The sequence below is a fragment of the Ambystoma mexicanum genome, chromosome 2p (assembly GCF_040938575.1).
Source record: "Ambystoma mexicanum isolate Mex_15411 chromosome 2p, UKY_AmexF1_1, whole genome shotgun sequence".
NCBI classification, from domain to species: domain Eukaryota; kingdom Metazoa; phylum Chordata; class Amphibia; order Caudata; family Ambystomatidae; genus Ambystoma; species Ambystoma mexicanum.
This window is the reverse complement of record NC_090923.1, coordinates 480,993,275-481,015,444: the sequence shown is the minus strand read 5'-3', so window position 1 is coordinate 481,015,444 and position 22,170 is coordinate 480,993,275. Positions and strand designations below refer to the sequence as shown.

Here is a 22,170-nt window from a genome sequence, read left to right as displayed (position 1 = left end):
TTTTATGTGGATGACACGCAGGTCTCCTTCAAACTTCCCTCCACTACCTCCTCTTCTTCCTCTCATTCCTGACTGTCTGACTGCTATTCCAGAATGGGGTGCTGCTACCAATCTCTGCCTTAATGGCAGTAAGACTGAGATTCTTCTCATTGTGACCCCAGCTCCCTCCTTTCCTCCTACTCTCTGGCTGCCCTCACTGGGCCACCTCCCCTCAACCTCTCATAAGGCAAAAAACCTTAGGGTCATATTCAACTCCTCTCTCTCCTTCTCTCCTCACATCATGGACATTGCCAAGAAGGCCTACTTTCAACTGCACCTCCTCAGAGGCTTTCTCCCTTTCCTCGAATTCCCCCAGATTCTCATGCTCTCTAGGCTTGACTACTGCAACAGCCTCTTCCTGAATCTGCCTTAAGTCCTCCCTTCACCCCTTTCAACTAATCCAGAATAGGACTGCAAGACTTATCATTGGCCTCAAGCCCAGGGACTGCATCTTCCCATCTTTTCTCTTCTTCCTTCCCTCTGCGCGCGAATGTCCCCCTCTGCTGCATTGACTGGCTGCCTGGTCCCTTCCAATTCTTGCAGGGCACCAGGCCCTCCTTGCCCAGTCTACCCCAAAACCTCTGACTCCCCTGACCCTCCTCCGGATCTACGTGATCCGACCGCAGCTGATTTGCCAGCAGCCGGAAAGTTTGCATGAGAAAGGTACGAACCACCAAAGGTTTGCACCTTTCACACGTACATACCCACACCCCCACCCACAACACACCTATGACACCCCCCACCCACACCCTCAACACACCCCCACCCACACCCCCAACATAAACAAACCCCACTTACCTTTTTCTTCACTCTGAGTCCCTGCAACGCTGGTTCCCTTTCACTTCCGTGATCGGGAACCGGCAGCGCAGGGTCGTTTTCTTTTTTTTTCTTTTACTTTTTCTTTAACGGGGGCTGCAGGGGTTTCCCCGACAACCCCAACTCACTATACTGTGAAGTATATTGAGCGGGGTGTTGCAGGGGACACCCCCGCTGCCCCTGTTTTCTTTAGTTTTTTTTCTTTTTCGCGGGTGGGCTGCGGGGGTGTCCCCGCAACACCCCGCTCACTATACCATACAGTATAGTGAGCGGGGTGATGCGGGGACACAACCGCAGCCAACACAGTCTTTTTTTGTTTTTTTGTTTTACTTACCTGCATTGCTACCACCAAAGGTCGAACTTTTGGTGTTCGAACCTTTGGTGGTAGCGTTTTTAGACCTTTTTGTATGTGCGACCGTTTAGATACAGTCAAAACGTACAATACACCCCCCACCCCTCAACCTGCACTTTCAGTTCCGGGTTCCTCCCCTGCACTAGTCTGGCTGTGCCTGCACCCCTATTGAGCTCATTCAGCTCCATCCTCACTTATCATGTGGACCTTCATTCCCTGCACTCTCTGCCTTCCCCTGGCACTTGTCCTCCTGGCCTCCCCTTAGCACTCACCTAGCCCAGGGGCCCTCTTCACCCCGTTCCCGCCCCCAGCACTTGCATGCTCTCCATTTTGACCTGCAAATCCTTTCCTTCCTTAGCATTAGCGCATTTCACTGTGACCAACACTTCGCCCACCACCCCACTCCCCTGCACTTCTTGTTACTGCACTTGCACGATCTGAATGACACAGGGCCTAGAAGGACTGTTTTTGTTTATTCTCCACCCCTGTTCCCCCCTTTTGACTTGCTGAACTTTCAAACTACTTGCTGTATAGGTGCTTTATAAACACTCAATAAACACAAAATAAAATGTTACGTGTCAGATACATTTTGGTTCATTAATGGCTTCTTCACTGAGCTGGTGCCCTGATCTAATGCCACCCTGTGTATAGTCCTACCCCGGCAGTTTGATCAAAACAAACATTTATTTAAATAAATGATTCAAAGGTGTTTCCCAAGGTTTTTGTAGGGGAAGCCACCGAAATAGTATACAAACACAGTCAGCTTGACCAACAAAAAGGAAAATTACCTGCCTTATTGGATCTTAATATTTGTCACTCACAAACATACTTTTACATAATCAAAACTGTATGAGCCTGATTACGAGTTTGGTGGTAATTTGGCAGTAAATACACTGAAGTACTGCCAAACCTTATTACCGTTACGACCACTTGGTCCCATGGATCTACAACTGAGTTATGTCTGTACTTTATTTGTCTCCCTGGTTTTTCTCACTCTTCCCCTTTCTTGCCCTATTTCCTTTTAACCCCAAAGAACATGGTCTGCCTTCCTCCACTGCATGGGGTCACATGGGCAAGGCTCCACCCTTTGAGACCAATGCGGTGGTGATGTGTGCAGTATAAAATAAAAGTTCACAGATGATGAATTGTAGATAACATGGTAACATTTCAAATGCTGCTGACAGATCCAAAAGAACTAGGGCAGCTGTTGAGCCAGTGTTGGTGCTAGGTGAAGGTCATCCGGGCAGCAGTAGGGATGAACTCGCTGCCATGACCAGGGCAGAAACCAGCTTGGAGCGAATAAGGAAGAGAGTGAAAATCAAAGTAGTATTGAAGTTGAGCAGTGATATGGCATTCCAAGATTTTGTCCTGGGCCAAGAGAAGAGAGACTGGATGGAAATTCACTGGGAAGGTGGGGTCAAGGGAAGATGTTTTTAGTATTGCAGTTTTAAAAGCTGTCAGCACAAAGCCAATCGAAAGAAAAGAGTAAAGGATTTGAGAATGAACTAAAAATAAGTGGGGGTCAACACTTAATAATTTGGATAAAATAGGCATCAATTTGAGACTCAGATTTATTTTTGTGATTATGGTGTTCATTCTATGAGTCCAAAGCAGGGGTGTTCAATTAATGGAGAAAACATGTGGTTCGAGTTACAGTGGTTGATAGGGCGGCAGAGGGTTGATGACTAAGGAGTTGTCCCTGATTTCAGGGAGCTTGTGAGGGGGTGATGGTAGAAACAAGGATACGTGGGTTGGTGAGCTCATTTAGGGATGTGGGGGCACTTATAACTTAATGACTAGATGTACGTTACTGTTTCCCTGCTTGTGCCATACGGATGGGCTGGGATCTGCAATCCTTTGTTCATTGAATCCCCCCTCCCTTCTACCCTCAGTTTGTGATAGACAGGTACATGGTGGAGTAAAGGGACTGCTTTCCTTGAGACGCCAAAGGCAGGAAAATGGGCTGATGACATAATCTCCTGGTCTTCCTCCTGGCATTCTAATGCAGTTCCAGCCCATTACACATGAGAAGCAGAGTACAGATACAGTAATCAGTGTTTTCGTTTCTAATAATTCTGCATTCAATGTGGTGCAACCATAACTATTAAACTGCAAGTAAAGTTGCATTAGGAATGGAGTGCCAGAGTAACATTCACAGTCTAATACAATTTAAGATGTGAGGTTGGCAGAAGACCTCCTGACCCTGGGCATGTTTGAGGATGGATCCATCTCATGGTACTTTTGGTACTTCAAGGACATCTGTACTTCCTCTGGACTCTTTTGCGACCTCTCTCTCTCACTCTCTATCCTCCCTATCTGGGCCGACTCACTCTACAGGGCACACTCTGGGATGTTCTGATCTCTACAGACCTGCCCCTTTTTATCCCTCTCATCACTCACCTCTCCTGGAGTGATCACTTTCTCCTCTCCTCCCAGATCACTCTCGCCACACGCCAGGTCAAGCCAACTCCAGCACTGCCACCTACACTCTTGGTTATCTGACCCATTAAGTGTGTGTCAGTTGAGGCTTTCACTGCCATTTCCTCACCCCCACTGCATCTTCAGCTAATGCACACCCTGACACAGCCCTTTCCATGCTCCACTCTGCCATATATGATACTCTCAATGTTCTTGCCCCTGTCATGAGGATCTGCTTGAAAAGCCCAAAGCCAAGTGCAACTCTTGGCACGACTCAGACCCCGTCACCCTTAAATGCAAGTGTATGGTGGCTGAGAGGAATTGTCGTGCTTCTTGTACATCCTCTGACAAACTGGCCTGCTGCCTGCTCCAAAGGCAATACCGGCTCTCTGCCGCACCACTCTCTACGGCATCCAACAACTCGGCTGAACTCTTTAAAATCTGCATGGAGCGGGCCAATGCTGCTGCAGTCTCTACCTCTCCTGTCCCCTCCCAGGCCCACTGCATGGCCCTGTCCTCTCATTTAATCTCTAAAACTCAGGACATCCTGTCCTCTCTCTCTTCCTCTCCTCCTCCTCCCCTCTCTTCCTCTGGCCCTTCTGTGGCCAGCTCTCCTCCCTCCTTCTCTGCCTTACTCCTGTTCTCCACAGACAAGGTTTCTAGACAAGTCCGATTTATGAAAGTCTTATCAAAACAGGTTCACCCCTGTTCCTCTAAAACCATCAAGGACCACATTGACACGCTGGCTCCTGCTTTAGCTGACTTCTGCAACTACCCACTCACCACTGGGGTATTCCCTTCCCCCTGAAGCACTCCCTTGTGCACCCTCTTCTTAAGAAACCCTCTGCCGACCCCTCCTGCCCTGCTAACTACCGCCAAATCTCTGTCACTCCTTTCCTGAACAAACTCCTGGAAAAGCTGGGCATCTCCCAGCTTAATCTTCACACTGAGTTGGTTGGTTGTCTCCATGACCATCAGTATGGCTTCAGAGCTGCCAGTAGCACAGAACCTGCTCTCCTGAACATCTGTGAAGACCTACTTTCCAACCTTGACTCCCAATACCCCCTGTGTCCTCATCTTACTTGATCTCGCTTCTCCCTTTGACACGGTCAACAATGCCATCCTGTTCAACCATCTCTGTGATAACTTGGGTATCACTGATCAGGCCGCGGCTTTTCTGACCTCTTTCCTCTCTGATCGACCCTCCCAGGTCCAACTTGGGTTCTTTCTCTCCTCTGTCTCTATCGCTACATGTGGCGTTCCCCAGGGATCTAACTTCTCTGGCTGGCTGTTCAACCAATACCTGGCACTTCTTGTTCACCACATTGCCGCTCTCTGCCCCAACATTCAGTGCTATGCGGACAACACTCAGCTCATTTTCAGGCTCTCTTCTGCCACCTCTTCTTCTCTCATCTCTGACTGCCTGTCCGCTATCCAGGAGTGGGGTGCCGCCAACGATATCTGCCTTAATGCCAGTATGACTGAGATTCTCCTCATTGGCACACCTGCTCCCTCCTTTCCTGTTGCTCTCTGACTGGCCTCTCTTGGCCCTCTTCCATCTCACAACTGTGAGGCTAAAAACCTCGGGGTCATCTTCAACTCCACTCTCTCCTTCTCTCCCCACATCTCTGACGTCTCTAAGAAGTCACACTACCAGCTACACCTCCTCAGAGGTATTCTTCCCTTCCTCTCCTTCCCTCAGAAGCTCACTGTCTCCAGAGCTCTGGTTCTCTCTCCGATGGACTACTGTAACAGTCTCTTTCTAAATCTGCTCGATTCTACTCTCCGCCCTCTGCAAATCATCCAGAACAGGACTGCAAGACTTGTCCTTGGCCTCAAGCCCAGGGATTGTATCTCTTCAGGACAGAAATCTCTGCCCTGGCTCCCAGTGGCTCCGAGGATTAAGTTCAAAACCCTCTGCATTTTCCACAAGGCCTTCTGGGGCGTGGGGCCTCAATACCTCCAAGTCTATCTTCCTAAATATCTTCCTTCTTGAGCTCTTTGCTCATACACCTCCAACTCCCTCAGGGTCAGTCGCTTCTCCAAGCAACGAGTTGGTGGGAGATCTCTTTCTTCGGCTTGGTCCTCCCTCTGGAACAGCCTCCCTGCCTCCCTGAAACTTGAAGAGAACCATCTCCGGTTCCGGAAGCACCTCAAGACCTTCATCTTTGCTTCTTCTTTTTCTCCTCCTCTCCCCTGCTGAACTCCTGACAGAATCTGCACTGGTCACCTGGCTACCCTCTGATCTTGGACCCAGGTCCCCAGGTCCCCTCCCCGCCAGTTGCACACCTGCACTGCCTCCTGTGGAACCCATGCACTTGGGGCTGTTTCTGTATCCCTACAGTCCCCACCAGCTCTTGCCACTTGATGTCTGCACTTACTCCTGCACTTGCCACTAGCTGGCCACACTTTTACCTGCTGTTTTTATTTATTTTACTTATTCTTTACTGTTGATCCTATACTGTCCCTCTCCCTCTCCCCTGCACTTGTTGTGCAATCTCAATGTCACCTTGCCTAGTAAGATCATTGTCTTTGTCTACCCTCTGTCCCCCCTCCCTTGCCCCGTCGCGCCTTGAAACACTTGTGTATAGGCGCGTTATAAATGCCATATCATATCATATCAGAAAGAATTCAACTGGACCTTGTTGGGAAAGCAGTTCTTTCCAAAGTTCTCTGCCAGAGACAGTCCTTTCAAAATCCCTCTGCCAGAGGAGAAGACAGGTGCTCCAAAGCAGAGGAAAGCTTTTCTCCCTAAATATTCATTGGGCACCTTGGAGGTGACTTTACTGAGAACTAATAGCTACCATTCTGTGAGAAAAACTTCCCAGGCTGAGAGAGCAGAGACTTAAACGGACTCACCTCGTCCTAGAGCCCCCTGCAGTTGGTCTCACAGAATCCAAAGAAGCCAACGCAGCCTGCTCTCCTTTTTACCTCGTTCTAAACAACTCAAACTGGATTTGTACCATGTTCGGCACTTTCAAACAAACAGGATCAGCATGGCTGCCTTTGGCACTCACCTTTGAACTGCAAAATTGTATCCACTGAACTGGTCTGACGCTGCATCGTCCTAGCAGAGCCTTGTCGCCTGTCAGGCTCAAGCACCATCACTCCATGAAGACAATTTCAACCACTGCATCATTGAACCAAATATTGAACCGCCAGGACTTTGTATTGAAGCTTGACTTGAACTGATGGATCATTGCGTCACTTATTCACCTAACCAGCGGTTTCTGACTTGCATACTACTCTCAAATCCCGTCTTCGCCACTTAACCAAAGTGAAGGCTCCCGGGCAAACCATTTTATCACACTTTGCCTTATCTGCTAAAATTAGAAGTCTATACAATGTATTCAGGTCACACTGTGTGATCCTTAAGAAAGTATCACTCCTGATTTTGCCAGACCTGCTTAAAGATTCCCAACCCAACCTGACACCATACTACAGCTCTCCTTTTCAGACACTTTATTTTATTTGTATGGTTGTGTTCAAGCGAGTAGTCCTCTCAAAATGGAACAAAGATTCATTCAAACACAACAATACAAAACTGCATGATGCTGTCCAATGGATATGTTGGTGATGCCTTTTAGAATGGGTGGGCATCAGCCCCTTGGCTTTTGAAGTTTCTGCCATGAATGGCAACAAGCACCAACCCTCCATCCCCAAGGCACCCCAACCTTGATCTCTTGTTACCTTCTTACTCCTTCTTTCCTGTAACCTGGAGTCTCCTTTCCCCTGTAAAGTGGAAAGGGCCGCCTCTTCTAGATGCTGTTGTCACTCAATGTTATTCAATATATAGCTGTCTTCTCACACCACCATTCCTGATCCAATCAGTGAGGGACTGCCCCTCTTCCCCTGGAGAGCGGGAGACTGAGGCCGAAACCTGTGAATCTTAACACACCCTCCCTTTCTGACAATCAGGACACTATCACAGGAGCTCTGCTACAAACTCTGCATGCAGCTTTTGCACTACCTCCTTTCAAACTGTGCAACCTGACTTCACACTACAGAACCATTGTATAGCTTCTGCAATATAACACTCTATCTGCATTCAATATTGGCACAGCACAGTGCACTCCTAGCTGCATACTCAGACTGCACTTCCTCTTTGGAAATAACCTGACTACACACTACAAGTACCCCTTGCTGATGGTGAATAAAGGGAAGCAGCCCCTTTAAGAAAGGAGAGCACACCAGGGCGGGAGGGAGCGGGAGGAGGGCGGAAGGGGAGGGACAGAAAAAGGTTTGGCCAGTTAACGGTTGGAGGAATAAAGAGAAGGTCGACTCTATACCTGTCTCCAGTGGTTATTGTGAGTGCGTCATGTGAGATTGGAAGGCTAGTGTTTGGTGCCAACACCTGGCGATGAGCCCGCCGCACCCACAGCGTGCTGCAGGACGGGTGAGGAGCCCAGCAGTGTACAGAGGTTGCCACCGCACCCACGGCATACTGTAGGACGGGTGAGGAGCTCAGCAGTGTACAGAGGTTGCCGCCGCACTCACGGCGTGCTGCAGGACTGGTGAGGAGACCAGCAGTATATGGAGGTTGCAGATATCACTGCCTGCTGCAGAGGAGGGTCATACCCGGCAGCTGACTGGAGGGCCGCCTTGACGGAAACAAGCCCAGAAGGTGCCCCCAGAGCACACCCGGATGAAGACATCCACAAGGACCGAGGAGCGACCCCTGCCTACCTGGGGGAACTGCGTCGCAGCAGCACAGGCCCGCAAGCGAAAGGAAGAAGAGAAGCCACCCGCAACCCAGCCCCTTGGGAAGGCTGTGTCGCAGCAAAGCAGGTACCTGACAAACGGAAGTAGCCGAGCCCAGCCCCCCCTCTACCGCACACTGAGATCTGCCCCCTAGGCCCAGGCCCAAAAAACCGCCTAGCACCACAACGCTCACACAGAGAGCAGCCCAGCAAATGAACCCTAGCGGCCCAGCAAATGAACCCTAGTGAGAAGCGCAGCACTGAGAGGCCAACATAAAAGGTGGCCCAGTGTGTGAACATTGGAGAAAAAAAAGGAGCATCAAAGGGCCTAGTGAACAAACACTAGAAACAACACTCTGCCAAGAGGGCAAGTGCATAAACCCTGCAAGGAAGCAGGAATTCAAGCCGCCAACGGGGCAACTTGATCACTGATCAGGGCTCCAACCAACCACACACAGGGCGCAACAGCGAGACCCAGCAAGGCCACGACCAAACCTCTCACGCAACGGAAAGGCAGCAAAAGACTACGCCAGCCGTGGCTCACTTTGAATACCGCCAACAACCCCAACAGAACGAAGAGCAAGCGAAAGCCCAAACCACGACTGGAAGAAAAAAAACGCGACCATCACCAGCGAGAGCCGACAGCCCGCACACACCTGCCTCGCTAAAGTGACATGACCTAAGAGACCATGACCAATCAGGCACAAGTGGCTGCTGACGCTGGGGCACTGCCCACGGCCAACACAGGCCCCACATCCCACGCCAGCCTCATGAGACGCCCCAACCCATTTAACTTCAACCCACACCATGACCAAGGATAAAGGTGGGAGGAATGGGTCGAGGAATTCAAGGACTTTTTAGGCACCATAGGAACCCAGAACCCCCCCCCAACAAAATCAGCATATTTACAAATGTAGCTGGAAGAGAGATAAAGAATATCATAAGAACAATTCCGCCACTGGAAAGAACCACCTATCAGCGGCTCCTCAAAGCCATCAACGGCAAACTGGTGGTAACACCCAACAGAGACTATGAGCGCTACTCCTTCAACCAATACACCCAACTATCTCACAAGTCCATTGGTGAAATCGTCATCCGCCTGCAAAGAAAAATCCTGAAATGTGACTCTGCCAACTTCAATGACGACGAGGCCATACGACTACGAATAATTGAGGGATGATTGTCACCACTATTCAGGAAACACCTCCTGAAAAAAACGCTCTCCCTCAAAGAAATCCTTGACTTGGCAAGGGTATATGAACGAATAGACATCCAGGCCGCAGCCATCGAGAATCCAAAAAAGGGAGATATCATCGCAGCCGTCACACCATACCCAAGATACCAGGGCCCCCAAGGCCGACAGTCCTTCAGAAACCCCCAACTATGACCCCAAAGTGATAGACAATGTTACTGATGCGGGTTTGAATACCCCTACAGAGGGCCATGCCCTGCAATTGGTCAGAGGTGCATAAGCTGTGGCCAAGAAAACCACTTCCAGGCCATGTGCAAAGAGAAACTCCCTGTAACAGGATCATTCCGACAACAACCAACCCAAAACCCTGTACGACACATGGAACAACCAAGGGAACAAAATGACCAGCGGCCACTTGAAAGGGGGTGACCTACCTCACAGCACTGTCAGAGCCCTCGGAGGCCTCCAAATCAAACCCAACAGAAAACCACACAAACTATATGATAACCCAAGAACCATAAGGTACCATAGCCACCACGACGCCTGACTACGACCCCTACAACAATTCTCCACCAAGGACACTAATTGCAGAGGACCAATTTGCACTATATCTGCAGGACAGCTATGACAGAGAATACATCAGACTCCTCAGTGCAGCCATCGACAACACACCGGCCCCCAGAGTGAGGGTGCAAAAGGGAGACACACAGAATCAATTTGTTGTTGACACGGGGGCTACCGTCAACATGATGAATGAGGAACTACACCACACAATAGTGGACCTCTACCCACTACGCCAAACAAGAACCCACATCTTCTAATGGGGCACAGCACTATCGCTCACATCCAAAGGCCAGTTTCTCTGCGACTTATCCCATAGAGGCCTTACCGTGCCAATGACCATACACGTCATACAGAGCCCCTCAGTTGGACGATGCCTCCTCAGCTACTGGACAGCCCGAGCCTTGGCGCTTATTGACCTACAATATAAACCAACTTAAATTATCAAAGGCTACCCGTCGGACAGACAAGAAATACAATCAATATCCCACCAGCCCATCTCCAAGGAAACCCTCAAAACCCACTTCCCCAAGCTGTTTGGAGGGGTAGGGATGCTAAAAGAATCTGTCATCACACTATACATCGACCCCACATAATGCCAGTGCCACAAAACCCCTGCAAAGTGGAGTTCCACCTCCAAGCACCAGTGTCCAAAGAACTGCAACTCCTATTACAGAATGACATCATCGAGAAAGCCAATGGACCCACACCCTGGGTGTCCCCCATCGTAATTGTCCCCAAAGAAAACGGGCGACTGCGCATATGGGTCGATATGAGCATTCCCAACGCCGCCATACAGATGGAAAGGCATCCTGGACCCAGCCTAGAAGACATGCTCGTCAGACTACATCAAGCAACGCACTTTTCCAAACTGGACTTTAACCAAGGATACCATCAGCTCGTCATAGATCCGGCCTCCCGACCAATAACCACTTTTACCACCCGCAAGAGACTATTCTGATATAAACGCCTCAACTTTGGTATATCCCCGGCGTCTGAGATCTTTCAAGAGACTATCAGAAGACTAATATCAGTGGAAGTAAGTGCCTTAAACCACAGCAGCGACATCCTCGTCTTTCGGAAGATCCCAAGAGCAACACGACAAAGCGGTCCTCATGATGTGCAAGATCGTGAGGAGGTCGCAGGCATAACACTCAATGGACCTAAATGTGATATCAACAAAACCAGCTTACAGTTCTTCGGACACATATTCTCTAACAGAGGCATCACAGCTGAACCAGAGAAAATCAAAGCCGTCACCGACCTTACCGCCCCCCAAACACGGCAGAGCTAAGATCCTTCCTAGGGATGGCAGGATACTGCGCCCGATACCTCCAGAACTACGCTACCACCACGACCCACTAAGAGCTCTGGCAAAAAGGATACACCATTCACCTGGGATACACAGTGACAGACAGCCTTCCAAACCGTCAAAGAATGCTTGGCCAACACCGCCAACTAGCCTACTTCCTCCCTGAATGGGACACCATCATCACTGTCGACACCAGCCCAGTGGGCCTCGGCGCCATCCTGGCCCAAACCAACCCAGAGGACAGCACCCGACATGTGGTTGTGGCTTATGCCAGCAAAGCCCTGTCCCCCACTGAAAAGTCTTACTCACAGGCTGAACGAGAAAGCCTGGCAGCCTATGGGCCTGTGAAAAGTTCCACCACTTTGTGATTGGCAGAGAGTTCACACTGGTCACAGACCACCAAGTGCTACTGTCCCTATTCGGGAACCCTAAAACAAGGATGCCTCCCCGGATTGAACGATGGGGCATAAGGCTCCAAGAATACAATTACACCATCATACATAAACCAGGGGGAGATGCCAACCCAGCCGACTACCTATCAAGGCACCCTAGGGCAAATGATAACTCACTAGTCTGTGAAGCGGAGGAATACATTGCGTACTTATCCACCAACGCCATGCCCCCCACCATCTCATCACCATCTTTGCAGCCAGAAGCAGAGCTGACCCCACCATCAAGGCAGCACTAGACCTGACCAGCAAGAACAGATGGAAATACATACATGGGAAAGGAAACGGAGGTGAGGGAGCCGACAAGAAGGACCTAACCCGCATAGCCAAAATATACTAAAAACTAGTGGCCACAGACCAAGGAATACTATTAAGAGGCAACCCAACTAGTAGCCCCAAAAGATCTCCAGAAAACACTAGTAGCAATAGCCCACGAAGGACACAGAGGAATAGAGAACGCCAAGAAAATCTTGAGAAACCACATATGGTTCTCCTATATGGATATAATAGTAGAAGACATCCTAGCCCACTGCGGACCCTGCCAACAGGCAGCAAAAAGACAAACCCAAGCCCGATGCAACTTATGCCACTACCTCAACAACCATGGCAACGAGTTGCAATAGACTTCTACGGGAAGGAGGATACCTACTCGTATCGATTGACGAGTACTCACGCTTCCCATTTGTCAAGCAGGCGCTGCCGACATCATTCTATGAGGTAGCACTAATCATAGATGAACTATTCAGCGAATGGGGCATACTCGCCATCGTAGAAACAGACAATGGTCCCCCATTTCAAGGACGCAAATTCACAAAACTAGCAGATCACCTAGGCATCCACCACCAAAAGATCACACCACTATGGCCCCAGGCCAACAGGATGGTGGAACGCTTTATGGCAACCATCAAATTAACACGACAGAAGGCCCTCGCAGACCAAATGCCACACCCGCAGGTGATCTGTTGCATGCTCAGAAGCTACAAAAATACTCTGCATGATGCGACGGGACAAACACCGGCCGAACTGATGATGAAATACAAACCGCAAACTCGCATTCCCCAATGGGAAGACTATACCCTGGAACAGAATGCAGCCATAAGAGAACGAGATGCTGAGAAAAAGATACGTGCAAAAGAATGGCCGACAGGAAAAGGAAGGTAAAAGAACTACAGCTCGAAGTGGGACAGACAGTTCTGGTGCGACAAAGGCAACTCAGGAAAACAGACACTCGCTACGGCCCAGACGCCCAAGTGGTCACCGCCGTTAAAGGACCCATGATAATGGCCGTAGGAGAACCTGGCGAGATAACCTGAAATTAGTCATTCTTCAAGAGACTATGCCTAGAAGACCCAGAAATACCAGACACTGCGGCAGAGGAGCCGGAGACCGAAGAAAATGTACGTCCGCCGGCCGAAACAGCTGGCGAAACCAGAGAGTCCCCAGGCAGACCTCAAAGAACTTTGCGAAACCCCTGAATCTCATCAAGCAAATGTAGACTCCGAGCTTCCATGTTAAGCAAGTTTAAGAAAGGAGAGCACGCCTGGGTGGGAGGGAGCGGGAGGAGGGCGGAAGGGGAAGAGGAATCCTCGACAAATAAACTGGACGGTCCTATATAGACTGAAACACTAAAAGGGGCAGTCAGAAGAAATACAAAAAAAGCGCAGCCGTAGTGCAGTTAAGTTCCAGGGTGCTAGTACTGGTGCATCTTGGCTGAAATCATGGCAAAGAGAAATCAAAAGCCAAAAGCGCGTAAAGCTCAACGAGAGCAGGCGATCAGGGCTGCCAAGGAAGCCAAAAAGACGAAAGCTGCAACCAAGAAAACTACAACCTCAACTGCAAAGGCTCCTTCAAAGTCTGCACCCAAACAAAAGTGTGCCAAACCTATGAAGACGCAAGCTCCTCGTGTTGGTGTAAAACGCTAAATGGCTTCTGTTTTTTTTGAAAAAAACAAAGTTCTGAAACTGTTACTTTACAGTAAAGAAATTAAAAAAAGAGAATCTCTGTCAGATGCACTAGTGCCCACTAGCACTACTTCTCGGTCTCACTGCCAGGTGCTACATTTTATGTTTACCAGCGACAAATAGATCACATTTAAGCTCAGGAAACCCTGAAATCACCAACAATTATTAGTGGAGATTAAGTAAACCCACTCGTTGCAAACACTGCATTTTCCGTGCATTCTTCTGAAACAATTTTGGGAGTGGAGGGGCCAGTAAACGAAGTTTCAAAATCCTCATTCATAATTGTTTTAAATCCTACACAGTTTTCAGCAACATTATGTTCTCAGTAGCAACACGCATAATTTATTTCAAAGCGAACCCAAAACATCTATGTAAAATTGTCTTTACATCTGATCCACAGTGGACCAACATTACAGACCAGTGAACTTCTGAGTGCATCATGTAATGATCACTCAAAAATAATCATTAGGAGAAAAAACTAAAGCCCCGGTAACATAACTTTGACATCCTATTGAGTTTTGATCAATATTACTCTCCAAATGTGGTTTATTTAGAATGCACAGTTTCTACAAACCGTTCCCAACAATGGAGATGTGCCCAATAAACCGCTATTAACACATCATTTAAAATCTATTTTAAACCAACATTGCTAGCCCAGTGTAAATTTGAAGCACACTTCGCCACAGCCCTTCTTGGCATTATTAGGGCGATCCAAAACCTCGTGATAACATTAGAGGTCATGTGCTCTTTACGATACCCCATTTGCCACAATACTTCCTGAAAGTTCCTTAGCACAGAATCCATAAACCCGCCCATGTAATATTTGTGTGTAAATGCTATCCAAGTTTTACCATTGTTTCTGACCTGGTGTTTGTAGTAGTAATTTGCTGCAAATGTACCCAAATTGCGCCCTCTAGTGCAGAGTGATGATTCGCAAATCTGGGACATTTTTTCAGTGGGAATGTGTGTCTCTTTTCCGCAGTGGCAATGTGGGCTCTTTTTCAGGGTGGATGTGGGCCATTTTTTGTGTGGAGCCTGGGCCTGTTTTTGGCCCAAAGTCCGACCCTGCTCTTTCTGAACCTAACAGCCTGTTAACTTTCACTCTGTTGGATGGGTGGCCTTTAACCTGATGACCAATTACTTTGAAGTTCGTGATCTCTGTCAATCATTCCAATCTGGGTTCCAGAGCCATCACTGTTCACAACATGCCCTGCCTCACATCTCTGACATGTCCCTTCACTCCAAATTCTACTTAACCCGCATTTCAACTGCTGTTCAGACTGTTCACCACCCTTTCTTCATCTTACCCTCTCTGACCTTAGCATCCAACACATTTCACTTGTCAGGATTGCTTCTTAACTTTCAGACCATTCAACCACCATCACTAGGAACATTTACACCTCAGTTTACAATCGGCTCTCAGTGGGAGTTTCCCAGCATTCCATTCCTGGCCAACTACTCTTTGCCCTCTACACCTATACACCTATGCTCTTTGGAAGCTGATCTACTTCTTTGGGGTATTCTATTATCTACTCACTGATGATAGCAAGACCTTCTTATCCTTTCCCGCTTTAACCCATAACCTCTTCTGTCATATCTCTAATTGTGTTTTGGCCACCCACCACTTGATTGCCCTTTGTTGTCTAATGCTCCACTCCTCAAAGGCTGAAGTCATCTACCTTATGGATCATCAGCCCCACCACGTTCTCCCTCCCCAAATCCATTTCTCCTGACCTTAAATCACCACCCCACCATACCATCAACCATGGTTCTTCCTCAACAGCATCTTCAAACTCTGCCACTTTATCACATCTACTGTAACTGCTGCAAGGCTGAAACTACTTAAAGTCAGTATAATCTCTCCTCCACACCAATCCACCCTTCTACTCAGTCTAATCGACTACTGTTCTAGCCTCCCAGTAGTCCTGCATTTCTATTCTTTTTTCTCTCACTAAAATGTTCCACATTGCAAAGCATACTCTGTAAACCTTCCTATGCTTCTCTCGCATGTCTGCTATTCACCTTTATCCCAGCTTGCTCTCCATGCATCACCAATCTCTCTTTACATTCCTTGGATGCCTCTTTAAATCATATCATGGTCTAGTTCACCTAATTAGCTAACTCAGTCACCCCCTACTGCCTGCCTCATACCTTCTGACCAGAAGCTCATTTAGTCTATCTGTTCCCTAATCCGCCTGTTCTTCCTCACGTCTTCACTCCTTTTCTCTTCTTGACCCTCTCTACAGGCACTTCCAGAAACCTGATATCAAAAATGTCATTAATATCCATGCTTTCAAATCTGCCCTTAAAGACACTCTCCTTCCCATAAGGAGAACCTGCTCAAATCCAGCACATTGTCCCACCACCTTCGTTACCTCCTCTCCCAATTATACATAATATGTATTTAAATATCAAACAGCATATTATTATCTGTATACAGTGTATATGCCATACATTGTCTGTGCTGATAACACCTCACAATTATGCAACACAAGGTAGATGTCACCACAACAGTAGTAGTATGCAGGTTAGACCACTGCAATACTTATTCAAGAAATAACACCTGGTAATTCCCTGCGCCCTTTATGTTCAAGAAAAGAAAATAAAAGAATCTTCTGAATACTTGTTGGTATTTGAAGTTTGTATTTGTAAGAGTTCAAAGCAAAACACTTTTCAATAACATGTTGCCCCACTTGTTATCCAAGTAATTAGGTAATCTTAATTTGTACAATTCTTTGCTTCAAAAACACTTTTCAGTAGCATGCCGCTTCAGTTGTTGTGAAAATAAGAAATAGAAGGCAGACAGTGATTCAATTGGCCTATTGAAGTCTTAAGGATTTTGAATACATGTGACTGCAAATTATGCCATATACCACAAAGTTTGAATTGCAGTTGATAAAGTCAGATGGTGTTCTTGTCCATTGGGCAAGTTTATGTTTTTTTTGGCATTAACTGAGTAACTGCAAACCGAACAGGATCCACACTTCAGTTTCCTTTTAGTTTGGGCATATTCCATAATTGTGACAAACCTTTATGGTCTTTTATTGGTTGGAAGTGAGAAGGACATAGCATATTTTTAAGGTTGCAGGCTCTTCGGTACGTTATACTTGGGTGGTTATCCAAATATGGTCTTAAGTCCACGTCTGATGTTAAAATTGACCTATGTTTAAGGAGACTATTGCATAAAATTGATGTTTCTGAGTTGTAAGTTGTGATGAATCTTGTTGCTTGACTCATTGTGGCTTTGATCGGAGGTTTATTTAGTAGTAACTCATTTCTGGATCTCAGTAGTGTTTTCTGACATTCTTTGTTTAGGGTGGAGTTGTGGTTGCCTCTGTCGAGGAATTTCTGTTTTGCCACAGTGATGTGTTTTTCAAATTCTCCGGGGGTTGTGCAGTTTCTCTTAATTCTAAGAAATTCCCTGTAGTGGATGTTGACTATGGTGTGATGTGAATGATTGCTTGTAGCATATAGCATGCTATTGCCTGTGGTTGGTTTCACATATAGTGTTGCCTGTATGATGTTATTGGCAACATATAGTTCAATATCAAGGAATTGGAAACTCTCTGTGCTTTCTTGTATAGTAAGCTTCAGATTGTAGGAGTTATTATTAAGGTGCTGGTGGTATTATTTGAGATGTTGTGATGTTCCATTCCAAATCATCAAAATGTCATCGATGTAGCGGCCCCAGAATATGATGTTGTTGTGGGTAAAGGCCGGATGTTGCCAGGCATGTTGTATTTCATAGTGACCCATGTATAGGTTAACATATGCTGGGGCGAATTTGGCCCCCATTGCCGTACCGTGTTTCTGTTTGTAGATCTTGGAGTTGAAGAGAAAAATGTTGTTGTGTAACACGAAGCTTAGCATCTCTAGTACCATTGCATTTTGGAGAAAATATGAGACGGATTGCGTTTTCAAAAAATATTCGGTGGTTTCTATGCCCTTGATATGCAAAATACTGATGTATAGTGAAGATACATCCAAGGTAACTAGTTTACATTTTTCTTCCCAGTTTACTGATGTGAGTTGTTGAATGATGTGTTTGGTATCTTGTATATAGGACGAAATACTAGCTCTGCAATAGCTCATAATTGTATCTCCTGAAACACCTGCTCTACACCCTACAGCTGATTCACAATAAGGCTGCCCGGCTTGTGATCGGCCTTGAATCCTAAAATCACATCTCTTCCTCCTTGAAACACAGAGTTCATGTCAAAGTTCTATGCATCCTACAAAAGCTACAAAGGACAGAGATCTCACCGACCACAGACTGTGCACTACCAAATATCCGTACTTCATTGGGACCTCAATTCCACCACAGCAAGAATGCTCATGAGCACCCCCTTTAAATAAACAAAACTTAGTCTGGGATCTATCACCAGGGGTGGCTCTGCTCTCTGGATCAGCCTACCTGTGGACATCAAACTAGGAGGCTCGTTTTAAATTCAGAAATGGCTCAGCACTCGATTTTTCAAGTTAACCTATCACCTGAGGCACATTTGCATGAAGCTCATAGAAGGGGGGTATGTTCATTGCCCGCTTGCTCTCTCCTGGACCTTGGTTCTCCACCAGTAGGGTGCACTGGTTAGAATTATTCATCTGGATGTACACCTTTATGGGGCTCTTGCGCCACTCCTGTGCTCGTGCTTCAGCTGTAACAATAAAATGTTTATCTCCAATGCACTTTTGTTTGTTCTTCTCTTACTCCTCTACACCTCATGGTCTGAAGTCTTCAAGAATTAAGAAATGCCACTGTTGATTGTGCTCCCTCCTCCTCTTGTATTTGGAACTACCACTTCCACTTGAGGTGCTAAGAAGCATTCTACCTACTGCAGCCAGGATCATATCAATTAACAATGAATAAACATGTTCACACTTAAATCCTCTAAATCCATCAACTGGATCACAACCTGATCAATTATCTTGTTGACCTTTTGTAAAGCACCCTTAAAATGCATTGCTCCACTCTTTATTTTCATCCTCGTGCACCGAGATTTGGATTGAAGCGCTCACCTTGTTCAAAATATTCAAATTCAAATTGTCATTATTTCCACCCCTGGTATATATTACAGGGCATGCGTTAGCGCTCTGTAGTTATGGTGGTTAAGTTGCTCAACCCATATGAAGATCACTTTTTGGGCGGCTTGTGAGATTTCATGCAGGTGGGCAAAGTTATAGGGGGATCCCAACATTTTTGTTTTTTCCCATAGACACAATGGAAAAAGATGTGCTCACGCCTGGAGCCAAAACCGCTGGATGATATTTCACCAAGAGGCTGGAATGGGGGATGAACGCTGCATTATTCCATTTGCATAACACAAAATGCTAATGGATATGTTGGAGAATGTTATTGAGTCTATCGACTCTATTGAGAAATGTAAAGTAGATAGAGTCTATAAAATTAATCCTTTTACTTCTATCTTTTAACTGTGAAAGGTGGTTCCTAAAGGAACCTTTTTTTTATTTTTATTTCTTTTTTGCAGGGGCGGTCATAAAGTATGGTGGGGAGGGAAATGCCGGAAGAGGCAACAACCACTAATATGAAGGGGCAGGTGTACAGCGGAAGATGTTGCGCATGTGTTAGATCTAAGCAAGGGAGCCGTGTTTCTCAGGCTCCTTCATTACAGCTTCAAAAGCACTTCGAAATTGCTTCCCCATGCAGAGTGGTGTGATGCAGTATTTACAGAGTACTGTTGTCTTCGAAATATCTGGATCAACATCCTCTTTTATCTCTTGCAAGGTAGCTGATGGGATTTTGTGTCCCATAGAAGTAGGCTGTGTGGTTACAGTATTGGTTGAGGAAGATGAGGTGGAGGAAGACAGCCTACTGCTTGCTAAGAAAGGAACAACGTTTCTGAGAGCATTGCAGTGGTTGGATTTGGTGTGGCGGTGCATGGAGGTGGTCCGTAGGAGTACCGTCCATGTAGTCTGTGACTGAGTACAACGTTTCTCTTAGTGTACTTCACTTTGGTAGCTTTAGCCTTTGGTACGTTCCCAGCAGTGGTGAAGAACTGCCCCTTCCATGATTCTCTCTTGGTGTTAGAGGTAGGCACTTCTTCTACCGGATTTCTTTGGTCCTCTTCATTGTCTTTGGAGGTGCAGAACTTTTTTGTTTGTTTTGTAGGTGCTCCAGCTTGTGGTGGCTCTTGGGGAGGAGGCATGGCAATAGCTGATGCCATTTTTATGATAAATAGCAGTTTTGCTAATGTTCTTCCAAGTATTTGCTGTGTGCTGGATTGTTGATGGATAATGAGTAAGAATAGGTGTAGGAGCTGTGCAAGAGTACATACATTTTGAGGTTGCAAGTTCCAGATCAGCAGAAAATGCAGTTCTGAACTGTTTGCGAAGCACAGACCCATTTGCAAAGTGGTGTTTTGTTCGCGAGTCATCATGCCCCACACGTGCACGGTCACGTGATACTGTTCGAAAAGTCTGCGATGACATCAGACATTTGTAAACGTCGATGAACACAAAAACTGTACAAAAAGTTGCAAAACGTGTATGGAAGTTTGTAAATTGGACAAAAATGTTGATATATTGGATTAAGTATGATACTAGTAAGTTGTAGGAAATTCGCGTGTACTGGTAAAAACCCATGATATTCCCTGAAAAAAACGTTGTTAAAGGGACGTTATGGTTAAGTTGCACTAAAAAAACCTATGAAATTCACTGAAAAAAATGTTGTTAAAGGGAGGTTACGGTTACTAGTAACACCGAAAAACCTCAGAAATTCACCAGTTATGGTAAGCTAAGCAACCGTAACTCCCGCCACCACCGTGCACTTCTAAGACTTCATAAAAGATGACATCACAAATTCCATTGATGACATCACATATTACATTAATTTTAATGCACAGTCCCTACAGTGAGTTGGCTTTAAAATGTTGGAAACAAGATGTTACGGGTGATTGGGAGACCTATCATGAACTACTTAATGTATTAAAGAATGTACTCATGTAAACAAATTATTATATTTGAGTGTTGTTGTTAGGAGATTAACCTAATCATACATCTATAAAGTACAATATTTTTAAACTGGTAATTTCCGATAGTAAAATAACATATGAGTGTTTTGAGTAATGTTAAACATGCAATAAATAGGTAAAAATTGAAAACTTACCACACACTTGTGTAGGTAGAAAAATACATATAACAATGCACAAATACATACAAATTAGAGGCACATACAGGGAAACTAAAGTAAGGAAGAAAGAAACAACAGCACCAAAAAATGATAATAACATTATAGTTAATCATCATGTACACAAATTCATTGTGTGTTTGAGGCGTGCTTATTGCCTCATGCATGTGCACTATGAGCTCAGATTAAACTCTAAGGAAAGTACTTTAAGAACATATAAAAAGGTTAATGTTTACAGCATTTGTAGATTTGGCATCCATATATAGACATATTGAAAGAATTAAATGTTGCTTTACCGTATCTTGTTATTGTTTAGCCTCAGTACTTGGAGAGCTGTCATATCTTCCAATCCAACTGGAACACTTATTAATTCATTGTGGTCCAAGAAGAGCTCTCGCAGTGAGTGATATGCCCCGTGGAATGACACTGGATCCATCCCATCACTTGGAAGTTTGTTGAATGATAAGTAGAGGTATTCCAGCCCGGGCGTCATGTGTCCAAATACATAGCCAGGAATCCTTTCTATCTGATTCCCCATCAGCACCAGGTGTGCTAAAGATTTTGGCAGGAAGGAGGGGACATGCACCAGCTTGTTGTATGAAAGGTCTATTGATTCCAGGTTCCTGTAGGAAAGAAGAGGTAAGTTGGATTTAGAGAGACCTTTTCCATGATCAGAGCTCCTGCCATAATAACATGGGCAAACAGACAGAGCAGCATTATTTACTATACTTGGACCTCATATCCTAGGAAGTACATTTCTCAAGACATTGCATTCTCACAAAATATATATTTGCAGTGCTATGTCAATGCCTAGCATATGTTTTGAGTTTTACAATAAGAATTGTTCGTTTTTCTCTACTGTTAACCACAGTGGGAGCGTGGTTACACACACACACAACATTTTAGACCCAATCATCTTGTAAAGTCGTGGATATCTGCTTTGATAGGCAAATACCTATCAGTTTTCCTACCTTGATTGAAATAAGATACCCTGTTTATTGTTGCAAACATGTTTGTTCGGTTTTACATTAGTTATCAATCTCTTAATCATTGACTGACACCTTTATTATTTGAATTGTTCATTTTCACACAAAAGGCAGATTGGATATAGCTATATATGGGATGCCCAGAATCAATAATTTGACCTACATACGGCTTAATTAAGGATGATTAGCTATGTGAGAAACAATAATATAGACATCCAAGATAATTTGAGTTGAAGTAGC

The 22,170-nt window shown here is 45.9% G+C and overlaps 1 protein-coding gene across 3 annotated transcripts in view; it reads right to left on the bottom strand.

Annotated features, from left to right (window-relative positions):
• ECM2 (extracellular matrix protein 2) overlaps window positions 1–22,170 on the bottom strand; it is a 436,024-nt gene that overhangs the window by 11,126 nt on the left and 402,728 nt on the right. For all 3 annotated transcript variants that reach the window (XM_069643868.1, XM_069643867.1, XM_069643869.1), the window contains exon 9: window positions 21,241–21,567. In XM_069643868.1, the coding sequence (XP_069499969.1) occupies window positions 21,241–21,567 (327 nt within the window). The remainder of the gene's footprint in view (window positions 1–21,240; window positions 21,568–22,170) is intronic.